Source organism: Eurosta solidaginis, chromosome 1, assembly GCF_040869045.1.
Source record: "Eurosta solidaginis isolate ZX-2024a chromosome 1, ASM4086904v1, whole genome shotgun sequence".
In the NCBI taxonomy this organism is placed as follows: domain Eukaryota; kingdom Metazoa; phylum Arthropoda; class Insecta; order Diptera; family Tephritidae; genus Eurosta; species Eurosta solidaginis.
In genome coordinates, this window is record NC_090319.1 from 41,177,613 (window position 1) to 41,197,264 (window position 19,652).

Here is a 19,652-nt window from a genome sequence, read left to right on the forward strand (position 1 = left end):
TTCCGGGCTACGTACGTATGTGCGTTCGTTCGAACGTCGGCGAGTTTTCGTTTACATTGCATATTCATAAGATAGGTCGTGTCAGCTGTGACACGTTTCTTGTACGTACGTTCGTGGGTAACACAAAGTAGCTCATTGGCAAAGAAATTTCAAAGTAGTCCGAAATGGTATCGAAATAGTTCCGCGCATATTTTGCAGTGGAAACTTTTAAAATGTCTCCTTATGAGCGTTTAATAATTTTTACTTAAACCTAGCAGACCGAGCAGACGTTGCCCTGGCCGAGGTTTTTTACCTGAAAATTTTGAACAAAAGTTCCTGATCTTCTACTCTGTTCACTCTACACCAGGAGCCGAGCTTGCTGTGGAAATACAAGTGTTTTAGAAGCTTATTATCAAAGAAACTACCAAGTTGTTTCAAAATGGTCTCGAAATAATTTCGAGAAGGTCCTTAAGTAAATCTCTGGTGACCTTTCAGATTCCGAAATATTATCTACATTACTACGAAAAGGTCCCAAATTCTTTACAGAATCATATCAAAGTCATTCCAAAAAGATCTTAAGCCAGTCGCACAATATTAAGATATTATTCCAAAAATATCTACAACTGATCCTTAAGGGGTTCACTTCAACCAACGTAGGAGTGTGGGTTCAAATCCCACTCCCGGGAGAAAAGGCTTTGAAGAGATTTGCAAGGTATAATCGAAACAGCTGTCGCCTTGTCCGTCCTGATGTCACGTTGTTTATAAATTTTTTCCAGAATTATTAATAGAGCCAGAATGTCTCAATTGTGTTATTTTAGTGTAGAAATGAGAAAAACTGAAATAAGCATGAAAACAAATACCAGCAGTATAGCCTAGTCGTTAAGGCAACTGCAGTTTCACGGTGTGATTTGCGGTTCGAATCTCGGTGAAACCTTTGATAACATTACGAAATTGCCTGATGATGATTACGTTGGCGGTTTTTGAAATGGATCCATCGCAATATGACAGTAAATGTTTCTTTCCCTCTTTTCAGTTTCTCTTAGAAAAACATAGTAATTGAATATTCAATTATTAAAAGCCGGTGTTAAGCTCATGAATTCTTAATAATAAGTATAAATTGAACACACCATTAAACAAACAAACAGAAATTCTATTTTGTCCAGCAACGGTCTCAAAGTGATGTAGCTTTCTTCCAAAATTAGCACGAGGTGATCCCCAAAACAATACCTAAATTCTCCCAGAAATAGTCTTTGTATGGTTCCCAATTATACGACAGACACATGATATATAACCGGATGCTGTACCAGAACCTTAAGTAAAAACGAAAGAAACCATGTTACCAACCTCTAAAATTTAATACAAAAAAATTTCGCTACGTCTTACTTTTCGAGCAAAATAAAAATATTGCGAAAACTTCGGTGTTTTAATTTACGAACTACCTTTTCGTAGATTTAATTTTTCATGATTTTGAAAAAATTTTTAAAATACGAATTACTTTAGCTATTTCTAAATTGCACCAAATTGAATAAGAAAGAAAATTGGTAACTGAAATTTTTTTTAAAATTCTGACTAAATATTATCAAACTTGAAGACAGTTTTCCAAACTTTGATTCCCTTTTTTTAACTTTTTGTAGGTTTTGAAACCACTAAGTAGCTTGTGTTATATAAACTTAAATTAAATTAATATGAAAAAAATCTAATAAATAATAACGAGTAACGATGATGATGATTTTTAATTTTGAACCTATTCATTTAAACCAGAGTATAAAATTGTTTTTAAATATTTATGTACAAATTGAAAACTAATGCTGGTCAAAAACAGGAGTGGTGGTACGACCGGAGTGTTTGTTGAATGTACAGATATATAAAGCAATCAAAATTAATGATATACAACACGATTCGCATATTTTGAAATTTCAGTTTAACTTATAGACTGTTATGCACTGAAAATTTTTTGGAAAAGTGTTAAATATGTAGATGAAAATTTAAATCTGAACGCAATTTTCGGTTTCGGAACATATGAGGGAAACTTTTTATAGAAAACTAGCATACCCAACAGACGTTGTACTGTCCGAAAATCAGATTGCAAAACATTTAAAAATATTCTCTCGTCCCTCCTTATCTATACACTTCCTCTGCTTCACTATTGTCTATATACTGAGTTACCTTTTCTACCCTTACCACCAATATTTAATCAACATTTAGTAGTTTTTGGATTCTTAGTTTTAATGCTTAGCATTCGTCATACAATAAATGTAATAATTTTTGTCAGTTGTTCAGGAGCACAAAGTTAGTAGGTGGCAAGCTGCTCACGCAACAACACACACCTGACAGATTTTCCACTTGACTTTCACGCCAGGTCTTTGAAATAGCTGCACGATTTGAGCTCATATCAAGGTCGTTCCGCAAAGTTAACCAAACAAGGATGAAGTTTCATTTGTGTTACTGAATTTACTTGAGAATTATGTAAGGGAGATTACTTTGTATTGCAATGCAAATGCATACATTGATGGCTCCAAATTAGAGCCTACGATTTCTCGAACATGTTCGAGAACAGATTTCTCACGAGTCTCGCCTTCTCGCGAGATTGTCGAATCTCGAATTACTCGTAAGGCTAGCGAGCTTCTCGACATTCAACTTAATCGATTAAAATTGGCTGTTTTATATGGAGCTTACAATTTCTTCTTTAGCACAAACCAAAATGTCCGCAAAACCACAAGTAAAAAACCCCGAAATGTATAGAATATTGCTAATACAGCGACTGAATTGAAAGTCGAGAAGATCGCGAATATTACGAGTAATTCGAGATTCGAGAATCTCGCGAGAAGCCGTGTTCTTGGTGCCTCGTTGAAAAATAAAATATTGCGAACAAAATTATACGTATAATAAATATGTTTTGAGTTAAATGTCATGGGAAGCAATATAAATATGTAAAGGAGCACGACGCAAATTGGAAGAGTAGCTCGGCCTAAAATCTCTTCGGAGGTTATCGCGCCTTAAATTTTTTTTTATTCGAGACACGAGAATCTCGCGAGAAGTCGAGATCTCGATTTCTCGGGTCTCGAAAATCTCGCTTGTGTTCGAGAAGAAATCGTAAGCTCTGTTCCAAACTAACGGAAGCAGTCGCGTCTGCTGTAGTCTGTCAGATTACTGTAGCGTCTTTCAGGCGGAAATTATATTCACGGCTAAAAAATTCTGTATAAATTCTGGAGGAAGTGTGCTTAATCTGCAAGGCAGCCGGATCTATGTACTGGAGTGACTCCGAATTTTTCCCCGACCAAGGGCTGTCATTTCAGTGTAACCCTATTTAATTTGTAACTGCTACAACGCCAACAACAGCTGCATATGATGCATCAAGCAGGAAAGGCGTGGACAAAGCGCGGAGCTGTAAAATTCCTAAGATCATGTACAAAGCCTGCGATTTTAGACTTACAAAGTGGTTTATGTCTCTGAAGAGCAAAAAGACTTAAGGCTCACGATGGGCATACTTACTGGATACTACCTTCTGGCGTCACATGCTTTTAAATTAGATATCGTCAGTAACAGCATGTGAAGGAAGTGCGAGCTGCAGGAAGAAACGGTTGAGCACATTCTGTGTTCGTGTCCTGCGCTCGCCAGGTCAAGGCTTCAGCTATTAAGGGCGGCAGAGTTTGCCAGATCTCGAAACAGCAATTAAGCTATGTCCCAGAAAATTTCTATTTCTATTTGTCAAGAGGTGGAGTGATTGTTGTTGTTGTTGTAGCGGTGCTACAAGGTCGGAGTTATTCTATAACATAAGACCTGGCACCTGATTGGGGTTCTCCCCTTCGTCAAACAAATTCTTGCAACACTATGTACACATTCAGTTTATGTGAGATTTTTAGTCACCGGCCAGTTCAACCTAACCTAACCTTTGATATTCGGTTGCATTGATTTCAGTCACAAAACTCATAGAAGTTTTATGTTAAAATATTCAAAATTAAAAAAGTAGAATTAAACTGACGAAATTTGCTCAAAATTTCCACTGAAATTTTTCTGTTTGCCGCCGCATACCTCGCGCATATTTTGTAAAGCCTGGGTAATATAGCTAAATGAGCCCTGTTTAAATAGGTCAAGGATCCACCTAGACTTTTCTAATCAGGTCAAGCCTAAGAAAAACAAGTAAGAAAGGCTAAGTTTGGGTGTAACCGAACATTACATACTCAGTTGAGAACTATGGAGACAAAATAAGGGAAAATCACCTCGTAGTAAAATGAAGCTAGGGTAACCCTGGAATGTGTTTGTATGGCATGTGTATCAAATGGAAGGTATTAAAGAGTATTTTAAGAGGGAGTGGGCCATAGTTCTATAGGTGGACACCTTTTCGGGATATCGCCATAAAGGTGGACCAGGGGTGACTCTAGAATGTGTTTGTATGATATGGGTATCAAATGAAAGGTATTAATGAGTATTTTAAAAGAGCGTGGGCCTAAGTTCTATAGATGGACGCCTTTTCGAGATATCGCCATAAAGATGGACCAGGGGTGACTCTAGAATTTGTTTGTACGATATGAGTATCAAATGAAAGGTGTTAATGACTATTTTAAGAGGGCGTGGGCCTTAGTTCTATATGTGGACGCCTTTTCGAGATATCGCCATAAAGGTGGACCAGGGGTGACTCTAGAATTTGTTTGTACTATATGGGTATCAAATGAAAGGTGTTAATGAGTATTTTAAAAGGGAGTGGGCCTTAGTTCTATAGGTGGACACCTTTTCGGAATATCGTTATAAAAGTGGACCACGGTTGACTCTAGAATGCGTTTGTACTATATGGGTATCAAATGAAAGGTGTTAATGAGTATTTTAAAAGGGAGTGGGCCTTAGTTCTATGGGTGGACGCCTTTTCGGGATATCGCCATAAACGTGGACCAGGGGTGACTCTAGAATGCGTTTGTACGATATGGGTATCAAATGAAAGGCTTTAATGAGTATTTTAAAAGGGCGTGGGCCTTAGTTCTATAGGTGGACGCCTTTTCGAGATATCGCCATAAAGGTGAACCAGGGGTGACTCTAGAATTTGTTTGTACGATATGGGTATCAAATGAAACGCGTTAATGAGTATTTTAAAATGGCGTGGGCCTTAGTTCTATAGGTGGACGCCTTTTCGAGATATTGCCATAAAGGTGGACCAGGGGTGACCCTAGAATTTTTTTGTTCAATATGGGAATCAAACGAAAGGTGTTAATGAGTATTTTAAAAGGGAGTGGGCCTTAGTTCTATAGGTGGACGCCGTTTCGAAATATCGCCATAAAGGTGGACCAGGGGTGACTCTAGAATGTGTTTGTATGATATGGGTATCAAACGAAAGGTGTTAATGAGTATTTTAAAAGGGAGTGGGCCTTAGTTCTATAGGTGGTCGCATTTTCGAGATATCGCCATAAAGGTGGACCAGGGGTGACCCTAGAATTTGTTTGTACAATACGGGTACCAAAAGAAAGGTGTTAATGGGTATTTTAAAAGGGAGTAATCCTTAGTTCTATAGGTGGACGCCGTTTCGAGATATCGCCATAAAAGTGGAGCAGGGGTGACCCTAGAATTTGTTTGTACAATATGGGTATCAAAAGAAAGGTGTTAATGAGTATTTTAAAAGGGAGTAATCCTTAGTTCCATAGGTGGACGCCGTTTCGAGATACCGCCATAAAGGTGGACCAGGGGTGACTCTAGAATTCGTTTGTGCAATATGGGTATCAAACGAAAGGTGTTAATGAGTATTTTAAAAGGGAGGGGGCCTTAGTTCTATAGGCCTTCGCCTTTTCGAGATATCGCCATAAAGGTGGACCAGGGGTGACTCTAGAATGTGTTTGTACGATATGGGTATCAAATTAAAGGTATTAATGAGAGTTTTAAAAGGGAGTGGTGGTAGTTGTATATGTGAAGGCGTTTTCCAGATATCGACCAAAATGTGGACCAGGGTGACCCAGAATATTATCTGTTGGATACCGCTAATTTATTTATATATGTAATACCTGCCACGATTTTAAGGGTTTTTTATTTCGCCCTGCAGAACTTTTTCATTTTCTTCTACTTAATATGGTAGGTGTCACAACCATTTTATAAAGTTTTTTCTAAAGTTATATTTCGCGTCAATAAACCAATCCAATTACCTCACCATGTTTCATCCCTTTTTTCGTATTTGGTATAGAATTATGGCATTTTTTAAAATTTTCGTAATTTTCGATATCGAAAAAGTGGGCGTGGTCATTGTCGGATTTCGTTCATTTTTCATACCAAGATAAAGTGAGTTCAAGTAAATACGTGAACTAAGTTCATTAAAGATATGCCGATTTTTGCTCAAGTTATCGTGTTAACGGCCATGCGGAAGGACAGACGAACGACTGTGTATAAAAACTGGGCGTGGCATCAACCGATTTCGCCCATTTTCACAGAAAACAGTTAGCATCATAAAATCTATGCCCCTACGAAATTTCAAAAGGATTGGTTAATTTTTGTTCGACTTATGGCGTTAAAAGTATCCTAGACAAATTAAATGAAAAAGGGCGGAGCCACGCCCATTTTGAAATTTTCTTTTATTTTTGTATTTTGTTGCACCATATCATTACTGGAGTTGAATGTTGACATAATTTACTTATATACTGTGAAGATATTAAATTTTTTGTTAAAATTTTACTTTAAAAAATTTTTTTTTTAAAGTGGGCGTGGTCCTCCTCCGATTTTGCTAATTTTTATTAGGCGTACATATAGTAATAGGAGTAACGTCCCTGACAAAGTTCATCATGATATCTTCAACGACTGACAAATTACAGCTTGCAAAACTTCTAAATTACCTTATTTTAAAAGTGGGCGGTGCCACGCCCATTGTCCAAAATTTTACTAGTTTTCTATTCTGCGTCATAAAGTTCAACTTACCTACCAAGTTTCATCGCTTAATCCGTATTTGGTAATGAATTATCGCACTTTTTCGATTTTTCGAAATTTTCGATATCGAAATTGGGCGTGGTTATTGTCCGATATCGTTCATTTTAAATAGCGATCTGAGATGAGTGCCCAGGAACCTACATACCAAATTTCATCAAGATACCTCAAAATTTACTCAAGTTATCGTGTTAACGGACAGACGGACGGACGGACGGACGGACGGACATGGCTCAATCGAATTTTTTTTTTCGATACTGATGATTTTGATATATGGAAGTCTATATATATCTCGATTCCTTTATACCTGTACAACCAACCGTTATCCAATCAAAGTTAATATACTCTGTGAGCTCTGCTCAACTGAGTATAAAAACCTAGACAGTGCCTAGATAGACCTAAGTAGCTGGCTTCATCCGCAGACGGCACTTTCGAGGGCCGAACTAACCTTTATTAATTGAGGAAAAACTAGAAAATACTTGGCTAGATGAACAATATGTAAAAAGCTTTCCTTGGCACGCCTGTGACGCTTTTCATAAACATACAAGTTTTGTAATACAATTAAACTTCTTTTAAAAAGAAAAATGTGTCTAAACAAATTTACTTGTATTAGAAACTTTCTTAAAGCTCATACTTGTAAAGTTCATACAATCCCTTCCTTTGTTTGAATAAGGCACAGGAACTGCACCTTTCCTTTATTTCCTCGCCGATTTAAGTACCCATAAAAAATGTTTTATTTGTCAATTTGGGTAGCCGAACTATTTGAGATTTTCCCACCTTATTTTTGATATCCTTATTATACATTAGCTCCAAATTTTTATTTAATCGCCTGTCACATGACGTATTCCCAGCAGTGATTTCGGTAATCTTCACTAATCTCTTTTACTATTACCAAAATGAGTACTCATTAATTATTCACTTACGTCTGATGCCCCAATCCATCATTTTGCAGCTGCAGATTATTCTCAGCAATGACACACATTAAAAACGACTAAGTCGTAATATACCCACTGCACTCTGTCGTTGATAGTCGAATCATTCTCATGCATCCTTTGATTTGCGCTACAAACAACAACAACAACAACAAAACCTAAACTCACTTAAGCTCACACACAAACTTCTTTTCAGATTTCAAGATGAATAATTAATTTTTTTCTTGAAATGAAGATTTTCACAAATAATTTATTTTATTACAGTGATAAAATAGAAATTATATGATCAATTAAATCACTGCCATTCACACACAAAGAGTTGAAAAAGTAATAAATTAAATCATATTTGAATTGATTTTTATATTTTTGTGATTACTAATTAAATTAATTCATAAATAATTGAGCATCATTTTTTAGACCGTTAAATAAATTGACGATGCTCTTGTTTGCACCGTTTCGTTGTGACTGTATTATCCTCCGATATTTCTCATGAGGACAATAACGAAGCAAAAATCCATCCGATATACATACATACAAACATATTTTCCACATTAAAATGGAAACCACGGCGCCCACGACAAATACAGAGCCGAGCACGACATAGTAGAGACACAAAGAGAAATAATAACAATATACAGGATATTTTTTGTCCTTATAAACTAAACAAGAAAAAATAAAACTCTTTCAAATGAGTACGTACAAAATAATACAACTCTCCAGCGAACGCAATGTAAGATACAAACGCCACATATGTACGCTGATTGGCCGAATAGAAGAAATCGTGCATGCATTATATGAGAAATTCACAAACTAATTCAGGAAATCAGGGGTGAAATGTGCCCCACAATATACAAGGTACACATGCGCTCTATTTAATGAGACAAATACAAGAATGCATACACCCAAAAAAGTGTACTTATGCTGACAAATGAGTCAAGTGTAATATTTACCAACGTTATCTCTTATCTTGAATACGATAAAAAAATATGTGGGCTATTGAAATACGTTAGTACAGGGTAGTTAATATAGTTTCTTTTCGTTGCAGCAAGTCTTTACGGAGCGTCTTCATATACGCATAAATTTCGTACAACTCATCATCATACCTGCTTTGATTTTCGACGTCGGCATCATTTCATTTGATATGCGGGTGAAATAAAAACTCTTGGCAGTTATTAAATAAAAAAATAAATAAATGTAAGGCGCGATAACCTCCGAAGAGATCTAAGGCCGAGCTTCTCTTCCAATTTGCGTCGTGCTCCTCTTGATTTTCCCTACAAATTGGCTGGACGGGGCCTACATGTTTTATGCCGACTCCGAACGGCATCTGCAAGGCAGATGAGTTTTCACTGAGAGCTTTTCATGGCAGAAATAGACCTGGAGCGCTTGCCAAACACTGCCGAGGGGCGACCCCGCTTAGAAAAATTTTCTTTCAATTGAAAAACCTTATTTCTAAAATTTTGATGTTGCTTTGCCCGGGGCGTGAACCCAGGGCATACGGTGTGGTAGGCGGAGCATGCTACCATCACACCACGGTGGCCGCCAGTTGGCAGCTTGGCATTTATTAGCCTGCGCGGATATACCCTCAGGCCATGTGATTTTCCCTAGGCTTCAGGCTACGCAGGATGTTCTAAGCTCATTAGCCGTGTTATTTTTACATGTATGTATACACAACTGCATTTGCGGGTAAAAAAAAAACGTATAGCGTTTTCTTTTCATGCAAAAGCGTTACGCTTTTTGTACGCCGCGCAAGGGTTGGAATAACAATATTGTGACAACGAAAGCGGACAAAGGAAACACCACTGTGCTAATCGAAAAAGAGAAATATATATCCAAAACCGAAGATCTCATAGAGAAAATGAAATGTCGTAGAATAAGAGAGGATCCCACAGATGAATACCAAGAAAAAATCAAAGTTGCCATAAAAAATGCAACAAATATAGTAGATTCTAACATGGCACATAGATTAGTCCAAATGAACCCTTCGGCTCCTCCACTGATTGCGCTACCAAAAATCCACAAGCTGGACACGCCAATGAGGCCCATCATTAATTTTAAATCGGCACCATGTTACAAACTGTCCAAATATTTAAAAACGATATTGAAAGATGCTTTGGAGCTAAGGAACGAATATGCAATAGCTAACACAACAGAGCTAATAGAGAAACTTGAGACCGTAGAGCTAACAAAGAACAGCAAATTGGTATCTTCTCACATAAAAGATTTATACCCATCAATACCACTATCGGAGACTTTGGACATAGTTAGCTCAACAGTAGTTCATAATGCAAAAAACAAAGTGAAAAGTATGCAAATCACAAATACACTAAGAACCACTTTACGTCAAAACTATTTTCAATTCAACAATAAAATATACATATATATGTATAAACAAAAAGTTTTGAAATGGGAAGCACCACATCAGCCATTCTTATGGAAGTGTTCATGCAAAATCTGGAAGAAAAGTACATACAGGAGATGAAGTCCAAATCAGGCGTGTTATTTTATGCTAGATACGTGGATGACATAATATGCGTTTTAACTACTAATAACGAAGAGCTTGTACTGGAGTACCTCAACAAGCAGCACGAAAATATAAAATTTACAATTGTTTTTGTTTTTATCGGCCTATTGATAAATGATTCAAGGTTCGATTCGAGCTCAAGGCCAGAACAATAATTTTTTTCTAATGATAATTATTGTTATTTTTTAATTTTTCTAAATTTGAAAAATTGTATTTTGTTTTTGGAATAGTAAGTAGAAAATTTTTCAGACAACCTGCCATAGCTGCGCAGATAGATCCATTTCGAAGGGTGCTAAGCCTTCATTATCAGTACGCTTTAGGCATGCTGCGCTAACCATTAGCTATACAGCGGTGGTTTGTTTGACTGGCAAATTTGCAACTTCTATTTCTTTTTACCAACTATATTTATTCAATGTTGCGCCATCTGGTGCAAATCACTGATAATGCTGGATTTTTGTTTATTGTCAATTATTTTGTTTGACGACATTCCCAAGTGCTCATGGTTTATTAACAATTGTTTTTTTTTTTTTTTTGGTTTTTTTTTATCGGCCTATTGATTAATGATTCAAGGTTCGATTCTAATGATAATTATTGTAAAATTTACAATGGAAACCGAAACAGACGGAGAATCAACTATCTAGACCTCACGATAAATATTGATAAAGAAGCCAAAAGATTTAACTATGACATATATAGAAAGCCAACGGCTACCGACATAATAATACATAATACCTCAAATCACTCCTAAAAGCATAAAAATGAAGCATTAAGGCATTTGGTACATAGACTTGAAAGAACACCTCTTACAGGGATTCAAGGGGTTGTGTAGCGCAATATATAGCTTCTCCAACCCAATTGTCAACCTCACCTTCGAGCGGCGAATCCCGTTTCACTAACAGACGAGGCTCTGGCGACCCAATCTCCTCATGGAACTTGGGGGTGGGGAGGGAGGGATGAAGGTTTAATGTGGCCATATAAATCGTTCCCGAGATGGTCGGGCCAGCACCTTAACGGTGCTGTGTTACCGGAGCGTATCGGATCTGTATCCGACAAAGGACCATCACATCGATAACACTCCCCAAAGCCTTCGGGGAGTAACCTAATCGCTACAACAACAACAACAACAACACTTCTTACACAAGAGGCATATAAGAGAGAAATTGAGGTCATATATAATATCGCTACAAACAACGGATATAAAAAAGCACTAGTAGATAAGCTCAGAAGGACAAATGAAGAACCAAAAAGAAATAATGAAAAGGAAAATAATAGCTGGATGACTATGACATATACTGGAAAAGCAACATATAAATTGGCAAACTTCTTTAAAAAATACAACATTAACACAGTATTCAAAACATCGAACAATCTAGGGCGAAAACTAAGAACTAACACTAACTCAGAGGATCCGTTTAGCAGCCACGGCGTATACAAGCTTACCTGCGGATGCCAACATAGTTACATAGGACAAACAGGACGGCAAATAAGAACGAGATTCAGAGAACAATAAGAGATTACAACAAAACAATACGGAATTCAAACATTATACCAGAGTCTAACTTCGCGAATCACATGGTCGAGAATGAATGATCCCCAGCAAACATCAATAAAACAGTTAGGGTTCTTCACATACAAGCAAAAGGCCGACGTCTCAACGTACCCGAAAACATGGAAATCTACAAACAGAAAGCATTCGACGTTAGAATAATAAACGAACAGATAAACACAATTTGTGACATAATATTCGAGCCTTTAAAACTTGTTTACAAGAAACAAAGTAATTACACAGGTACAACAGACAAACACACAACAACAAATAAACACAAAACAATTAACGCACCAAAACAACAAACCCACAAAGAAGGTCCAGCGACTAAAATTACCGATTTTTGCCTGCCCCAGTCAGCCTCACAAATCGATCAGTAAAAACCACCCTCGGTTCTGAATGAACACACAGCACATACACATAACTAAATATACACAAGTATCAATTTTGACAATACCAGCTCATGTACCTACGAAATATAAATACAGGACAAACGACAACAACAGATCAGAACGAAAATCGACACTGATGATGGAACAACGCTGAAACCGGTTTGTCTCAAAACCAAATTTGACAAGGGATGACGGAAAATCGTTCCAATATACATCATCGGTTATAAATCTATTTTGTGCTAAAAATCAGGAACGCCTTTACGGTGTATTTCGTTCTTTTGTGAAAATTGTTGCCTGCTCCCAACGCAATTGCGTTACAATTTTACCCTGCATAAAATGGCGGTGTGGCAGTGCAACTCTGCTAAACTAGCTGATTGTGACAATTTATTTTCGTAACTTCACATATGAATGAATTTTTATTATTATTGACAGCGCGTTTGTGAAAATCAGCTAATACGCGTGGTAGCTATTTATGTTCTTTGCATGCACGATAAATGTTCAAAATTTTCTGGGGTAGGAGTAACTCTATTAAGGCTTTACCATTTACTTAGGCAACAATTTATTTCAGAAAAGAAAACGCTATTAGATAATGTTTAGCACCAATTATCCTGTGTTGTGAGCTTGTGTTGCGACTAAGTTGTGGTAAGCAACGACTGCGACAACTAGCGGTGAATACCAACTTTCTGCGAGTTGTAGATAGTTACATAAATCTCCTATTTCCGAATGCGGCAGCTTTGATTGGATTTGTGATTATGATTATTAATAAGCGTGACTGCGAACTGCGATTTAAATGATATTGCAGTGCCATCAGTGTAAGGTCACAGTTACAAATCACACTGCTACTTAAAAATCGCACCGCGCGGTTGGCTTTCATTTAACATTCTGTCGCATTCATTCTTATGGAATCTCCAAATTGTATGTTAGCAGTGTTTTTTTTTAATGTATATACATCTACGTTTGAGGGTAGACAAAAAAAAAAAAACGCTTATCATCGCTTAGATAATGTTTAGGATACCCATCTAACTGCAATTATTGAAGACTTGCTGCAGTGGTAAATAACTCGCTACAAGACGGGTTGTTCTGAATATCGCAGACATGCACGTCTGTTGGTCATAGTGTATAACCTATAGCTTATTCGGTTGCACTGAATAGTTGACTAACACCATTTTCGGTCATAGAATTGGAGAATAGTGTAGAGATAAAATGGAGAGACACATTTCAGTTGCAACTGATTATAATGCATACTGAAATTTAGCAGTACTAATTTTCTGCGCAACAATTTCATAAGCGTAGATAAAGTTACACACTTAGCAGTCTATATAGAGGTTAAGTGCATATGTATATACATGTAAAAAAAGCACTGCTATTGTATGGTCCCGCGTTGTGATATTCGCGAACGAATGTCTGGATGCCTGGGTACTACCAACCTCGAGCCGCTTCATACCAAAGCACAGAATATCAGTTCTGCCACACGCGTGAGTTATTCACATTGTTTACTATAGTTATTCATGTCTCCATCCTGTAACATATTTGTACAACTCTACGATACAGCTGTCCCATCAGTTTCTTGTCTATCAAGACTCCTTAGTGTAGCTTAAATACGGACAGTAAATGGTTTCATCAGCCGTCTCAGCTGCTTCTTTGGTACTGCCGATTATCTGTCATACATTCCCCAGCACCGTTGAGGGAAGCCGATGCGTCTGCTTTCGGTTTTTTGTGTGACTTGTTCTATATGCTTGGCCGGGATCATTAAGATGATTTTGTGGTGATCGTTTGTCAGAAAAGAAGTTATTATTATGTTTAAATATTCAAGTGTCTTGCTATTTTCATATTGCGCGTTGTTTGTTATGTTAAATATGTTAAATCTCTTATGTTGCGACACTTCGCTTTGGAAGCTGCCCTGAGTTGGATAGAACACATAACATCACCCTTTTATTTCCAAGTGGCGTAAACTAACGGGTAGTGACCAATATCGCCTAGGCGATTAGTATGAATTTTGAAAAGGAAACAACTATAAGGGTCACCCTATTCCCACATATGTATGTATGGAATGTGCAAGTATGTTGCAAGATGTAACTGAATTTAACATTTTAAGAGGGACGTTCCATAATTACAAACAATTACTGAGACAACACGTTAGTGAGCTCAATTGGTTATTACTAAAGCCAGCAAACATGGTTGTACATGTTCACAATTACATATCCTTAATAATAGTACAAAGGATTTCAGATCAGTAAACGAAGATCCTTGCCACAGAGTAAAAGTGGAAGTTAGATATCAACCAGCTTATTATTAGATAAAGCTCTGGTTCTCCAATCTCCACCGTTAATTCTAGAAACGTGCGTGATAGAGGAAGATCCATATACTGACTTTACTCGTCAACGTGGTACAATTGTTTATATTTGTATGGAATTACGCCAAAACGATAAGGTTTTACATTCAAATATGATGACTCATATTGCTCGCTGCTGATCTATGGTAGCAGCGAAGAGATAATTATCACATATAGCCCATATGATGGGTTTAATTAAATTTATTACGATATAGACAACAATGCAGTCAATTGTCCACACTTGGATAACGTTATCACATTCAAGCAAATTATACAGAGTAAGCGAACAGCTTAAGGTTAATTTGTGCTGTAAAAAAATGTTTGGGAAAACAATTTGCGGCCTATTCACGGAGGCGTGCTTATTAGCTTGTCTGATTACCTAATACAAAAACAGAATACGTTGAACAGTAATAATTTACAAATTGCTACACTGATAACCATGGTGACGTACATAAATCGACAAAATTACAAATTTTTTCAAAGTTTTTACGTGTATCGTTATGGATAGGAAATTTTAAACCAAATAAATCAAACGGCCACCGTGGTGTGATGGTAGCGTGCTCCGCCAACCACACCGGATGCCCTGGGTTCAAACCCCGGACAAAGCAACATCAAAAATTTTAGAAATAAGGGTTTTCAATTAGAAGAAAATTTTTCTAAGCGGGGTCGCCCCTCGGCAGTGTTTGGCAAGCGCTCCGGGTGTATTTCTGCCATGAAAAGCTCTCAGTGAAAACTCATCTGCCTTGCAGATGCCGTTCGGAGTCGGCATAAAATCATGTAGGTCCCGTCCGGCCAATTTGTAGGGAAAATCAAGAGGAGCACGACGCAAATTGGAAGAGAAGCTCGGCCTTAGATCTCTTCGGAGGTTATCGCGCCTTACATTTATTTATTTTTTTTTTTTTATTTTATAAATCAAACTAAAACGTTTGATTAAACTTACATCTATAGGAAGTACAACAATACTTTTATGACACAGACTAACGATATGTAATGATTTTTGTTTTTTTGACCTTTTAAATTCGATCGAAAATAATGTTTTCTTATTGGCTTTTTTCGCTCGGAAAACCAGTCATATTTTTGAGCTTTTTATTTTGCTCGGAAAATAAATGTTATTTTTGCAATTTTTATTGCCCTCGGAAAATAAGTTATTTTTTATTTTTATTTTTTTTTTTTTCATTTCGTTTGGAAAATATAATTTTTTTATGTTTTCCTTTCGTTATTCGAGAAACACATTTTGCCATCGGTACCTTAGAACACCTTGCTTCAACTCAGCGCGTCGGTTTATGCGAGACATCACTGTATTCAATTTCACAAAGTTAGTAAATGTGTTTTATATCAAGAAAATGCAGAGCTTATCTACCAATATTTATTTATGAAATTGTACCAAATCGAACCCCTTTTATTTGTACATACTCCCATACCTAGCAAATAGGTACCTACACCTGTGAATGCAAAAATAACAGCAAAAAATACTCTCAAGTTGTAGACTTAGTCGAACATACTAAACCTGGGCCCGTATTACGTGTTACGATCCGTGATCGAAACTCATTTTTTAAATCACTGTAGCTTTGAACTGGTGGATCGGATTAATGTCATATGGGAGCTAGCGTGAAATAGTACTCCTTAGATCCATAACCTATTATAATTTTTAAAAATAGTTTCACAGTTACATAGTAATTGCTTGAGTGAAAATGGGTTTCAGTCACTGATCGTAACACGTAATACGGGCCCTGTTCACTTAGAATTTTGAATACACCCCCTAAATCAGGAGTTAGGGGCCAAAAACCCTATTTTTCATAGCCTGGTATTCGGGTACTTTTTTTAGAATAGGGCACTTTTTTGGGATCCGAACACTTTTTCGAAACCGGATGTTTTTTCGGGTCCATGTACTTTTTCAAAATCGGGTACTTTTCTAGAACCGGATACTTCTTTTTGATCTGCATACTCTTTTTTTTACCGGGTAATTTTTCGGATTAGATTTTTTAAAGCGCGTACTTTCTTAGAACAGCGCACTTCGTCGAATCCAAGGTACTTTCGATACTTTTTAAGGGCAAGGTACTTTTTGAACCGGGTAGACTACTCGGCCAATGAACGCACTCAAAGTGGTGTGATGTACTAAAAGTAAAAAGCCCTTAGCCCAAACGGGAGTTTAATATTCACAAACATAAAGTGAAGCTTATAAAAAGGATTTAAAAAGAAATAACTGAACAAATAAGTTAATAATTTGTGTTGCTATTTTCGGTGTTCACAAGTGCCCACAGAAATTTTGCGGTGACGCACCAGACATGCTTTTATCAAAGTAATAATTTTTCAAAATTTTGCTTCTATGTGAAGCGATTTATTATAGAAACTTGCTTTATTTGGGTCATTTGAATTCATATTAGGTGTATGTAAGAGGGCCAACAATGCTTTAAGTACCGCCTTTTCACACAAAGCCTCCTTGTTGATGGCATCTCCTAATTTGTCATACAAATCAACACCCTTGGTGGACATAATTTGGTACAATTTGTAACCAAAACTTAACAAACAAGCACCAATTATTGTTATAAATTGCAATATTGAACTGTATGCAGTCAAAATAGTACAAAGTAAATAATTATAATGTAAAAAAAGGACAAGGCGACAGCATTTGGTAATTATGTTTGTATATCTCAGTAGAATTATATGCACAACTACAAGAACAAAATGAAGAGACTTAGTATCAAACTATGCACTAATTGTTGTTCTCTCGCTCACTCTCTCAATCATAGGGATGCTGTTGGATTTAATTATTTTAAAATTTGAATGTCATTATTCATAATGAAGTTAGTTTTTTAAAAACGCTATGAAGTTCAAGTAAGTTTTACTCTACTCGAAAAGATGTCTCTGGTGAGCAGAGTATAAAGTAATATAGCTCTCCCTCGAAAAGGTCATGCGCAATATGAGAACCATATATAAAGAGATGTGTATGTATTATCAATCAGCTGACAACCACTTTCCAGTACACAGAAAATTTTATATAGTGAAAACGCAAAAAACAAAATAAAAATGCATAGTGCAGGGTGTTTAAAATTACATTATCTTTCTGAAAATTTTGCTTTTAAATTGACACCCTTAAATGCAGAGATGCAAATATATGTTATTGGTCAAAATTTTAAACAATAAAATCATACACAGGCTATCGATATTGGGATTGATTTTTATTTTCTGGCATTTCACTATACAAATCGAAATACATAACTACTAGCCGGACCCGTGCGCATCTTGCTCAATAAATTAGAGTTAGCAAATATCCGTGTACCTGTGATTTTGTCACAGCTACTAAAATATCACAGTACATTTCAGCGACAAGTTAGAAGGAATAACCGTGCCAGATTGCCTGTGACAGCATTAATATCCCGTTACCAATCACGCTTACCTATAAACTCAATCACAGACTAAAACAAAGCTATGATCACAGGAACAAATCGTTTCTATGCTATGAACCAGGGGCGGAAACTATTATTCCTTTTATAATATAACTAGCAGACCCGTCAGACGTTGTTCTGCCCTAAATTTGGTCTATCTGCATACATTTTAATAATATTTTTCCGTCTAGCCCTGCCCTCCTGCCCTCTTCACTTTTTCTTAATCCTTTTATTCTCTCCTCCCTCCATCTTTTTCGCTTCATCTATCTCTATCTTCGTCTCACTCTAACTCTTTCTCAGTCTGCTTCTCTCTTTTCTCTTCTCTCAAGTTGTTCTCCTTCTTCTTCATCTCTTATTGCCAGTCCCAGAGGTTGGTATGTATTTTGTTCCAGTCCCATTACGAGTCCCAGTCCCACTCCGAGTCTCAGTCCTAGTCCTAATCCCAGTCCCAGCCCGTCTCTGGTCTACTTCCCGGAAAAAAAGGATGGTAAATACTAATATAGGCAAATTTATATACCAAATTTCAGACAAATCGAATAGGACGTATGTAAATTGGTATGTGGGTATTATTAATTCATGTCTTTATTTCGGCTTCGCGTGCATATTTATCAGTTTTGCCGGGTTGATTCGACTAAATCGAACATCACAATGAAAATTACTTTAAAGCTCTCAGCAACAGCTTTCATTTGATATCCATATTACAGAAACATTCTAGGGGTATCCGGGTCTAGGTTTTGGCCTATATCTCGAGACCCTAGTCACCCAGGGGTATAAAGATTACTCTTTACTAAAGCACACAGCTTCAATTGATACCCATAATGTAAAACCACATCCTAGTGTTACCCTGGTCCACGTTTTGGCCTATATTTTGAGACCATAGTCACCAATAGGTATGAAAACTTCCCTGTACTAAAGCTCTCACCAACAGCTTTCATTTTTTATCCATATTCTGTAAACACATTCTAGGAGCACCCGCGTCCACGTTTTGGCCTATATCTCGAGACCCTAGTCACCCAGGGGTATAAAGATTACTCTGTACTAAAGCACGCATCAACAGCTTCAATTGATACCCATATTGTAAAAACACATCCTAGTGTTAGCATGATCCACGTTTTGGCCTATATCTCGAGACCCTAGTCACAAATACATAGGTATGAAAACTACCCTCATCAACAGCTTTCATTTGTTATCCATATTCTATAAACACATTTTCGGGGGGTACTCGCGTCCACGTTTTGGCCTATATCTCGAGACCTTAGTCACCCACGGGAACGAAAAATACCCCGTATCAAAGTACTCATAAACAGCTTCCATTTGATACCCATATTGGACAAACATATCCCAGGATTACCCAAGTTCACGTTTTGATCTCAAGACCCTAGCCAGAACGGGATAAATATTATATGTCTGTCTCCTGGTTCTAAGCTACTTCTCCACTAATTTTCAGCCAAATCTGTTCATCCGTTCTTGAGTTATAAATAGTGTAACTAACACCACTTTCTTTTATATATATACATCACATTAGAAACTTCAAACTTCTCCACTATTTAATGGATGTTATTATACATATAAACCTTCCTTCAATCACTCTATCTACTAAAAAAAGCGTATCAAAATCCGTTGCGTAGTTTTAAAGGTTTGAGCATTCAAAGGGACATAGGGACAGAAAAAGC

At 36.9% G+C, this 19,652-nt stretch overlaps 1 protein-coding gene across 7 annotated transcripts in view; it reads right to left on the reverse strand.

The window, feature by feature from the left end:
* cno (adherens junction formation factor afadin) overlaps positions 1-19,652 on the reverse strand; it is a 151,151-nt gene that overhangs the window by 64,723 nt on the left and 66,776 nt on the right. Inside the window, exon 1 of one of the 7 annotated variants that reach the window (XM_067787885.1) lies at positions 7,794-7,928. The exons of the other annotated variants lie outside the window; for them this stretch is intronic. Coding sequence (XP_067643986.1) covers positions 7,794-7,815 — 22 coding nt within the window. The 5' untranslated portion in view covers positions 7,816-7,928. Of the gene's footprint in view, positions 1-7,793; positions 7,929-19,652 lie in introns of those variants that run through there. 7 annotated transcript variants of the gene reach the window in all.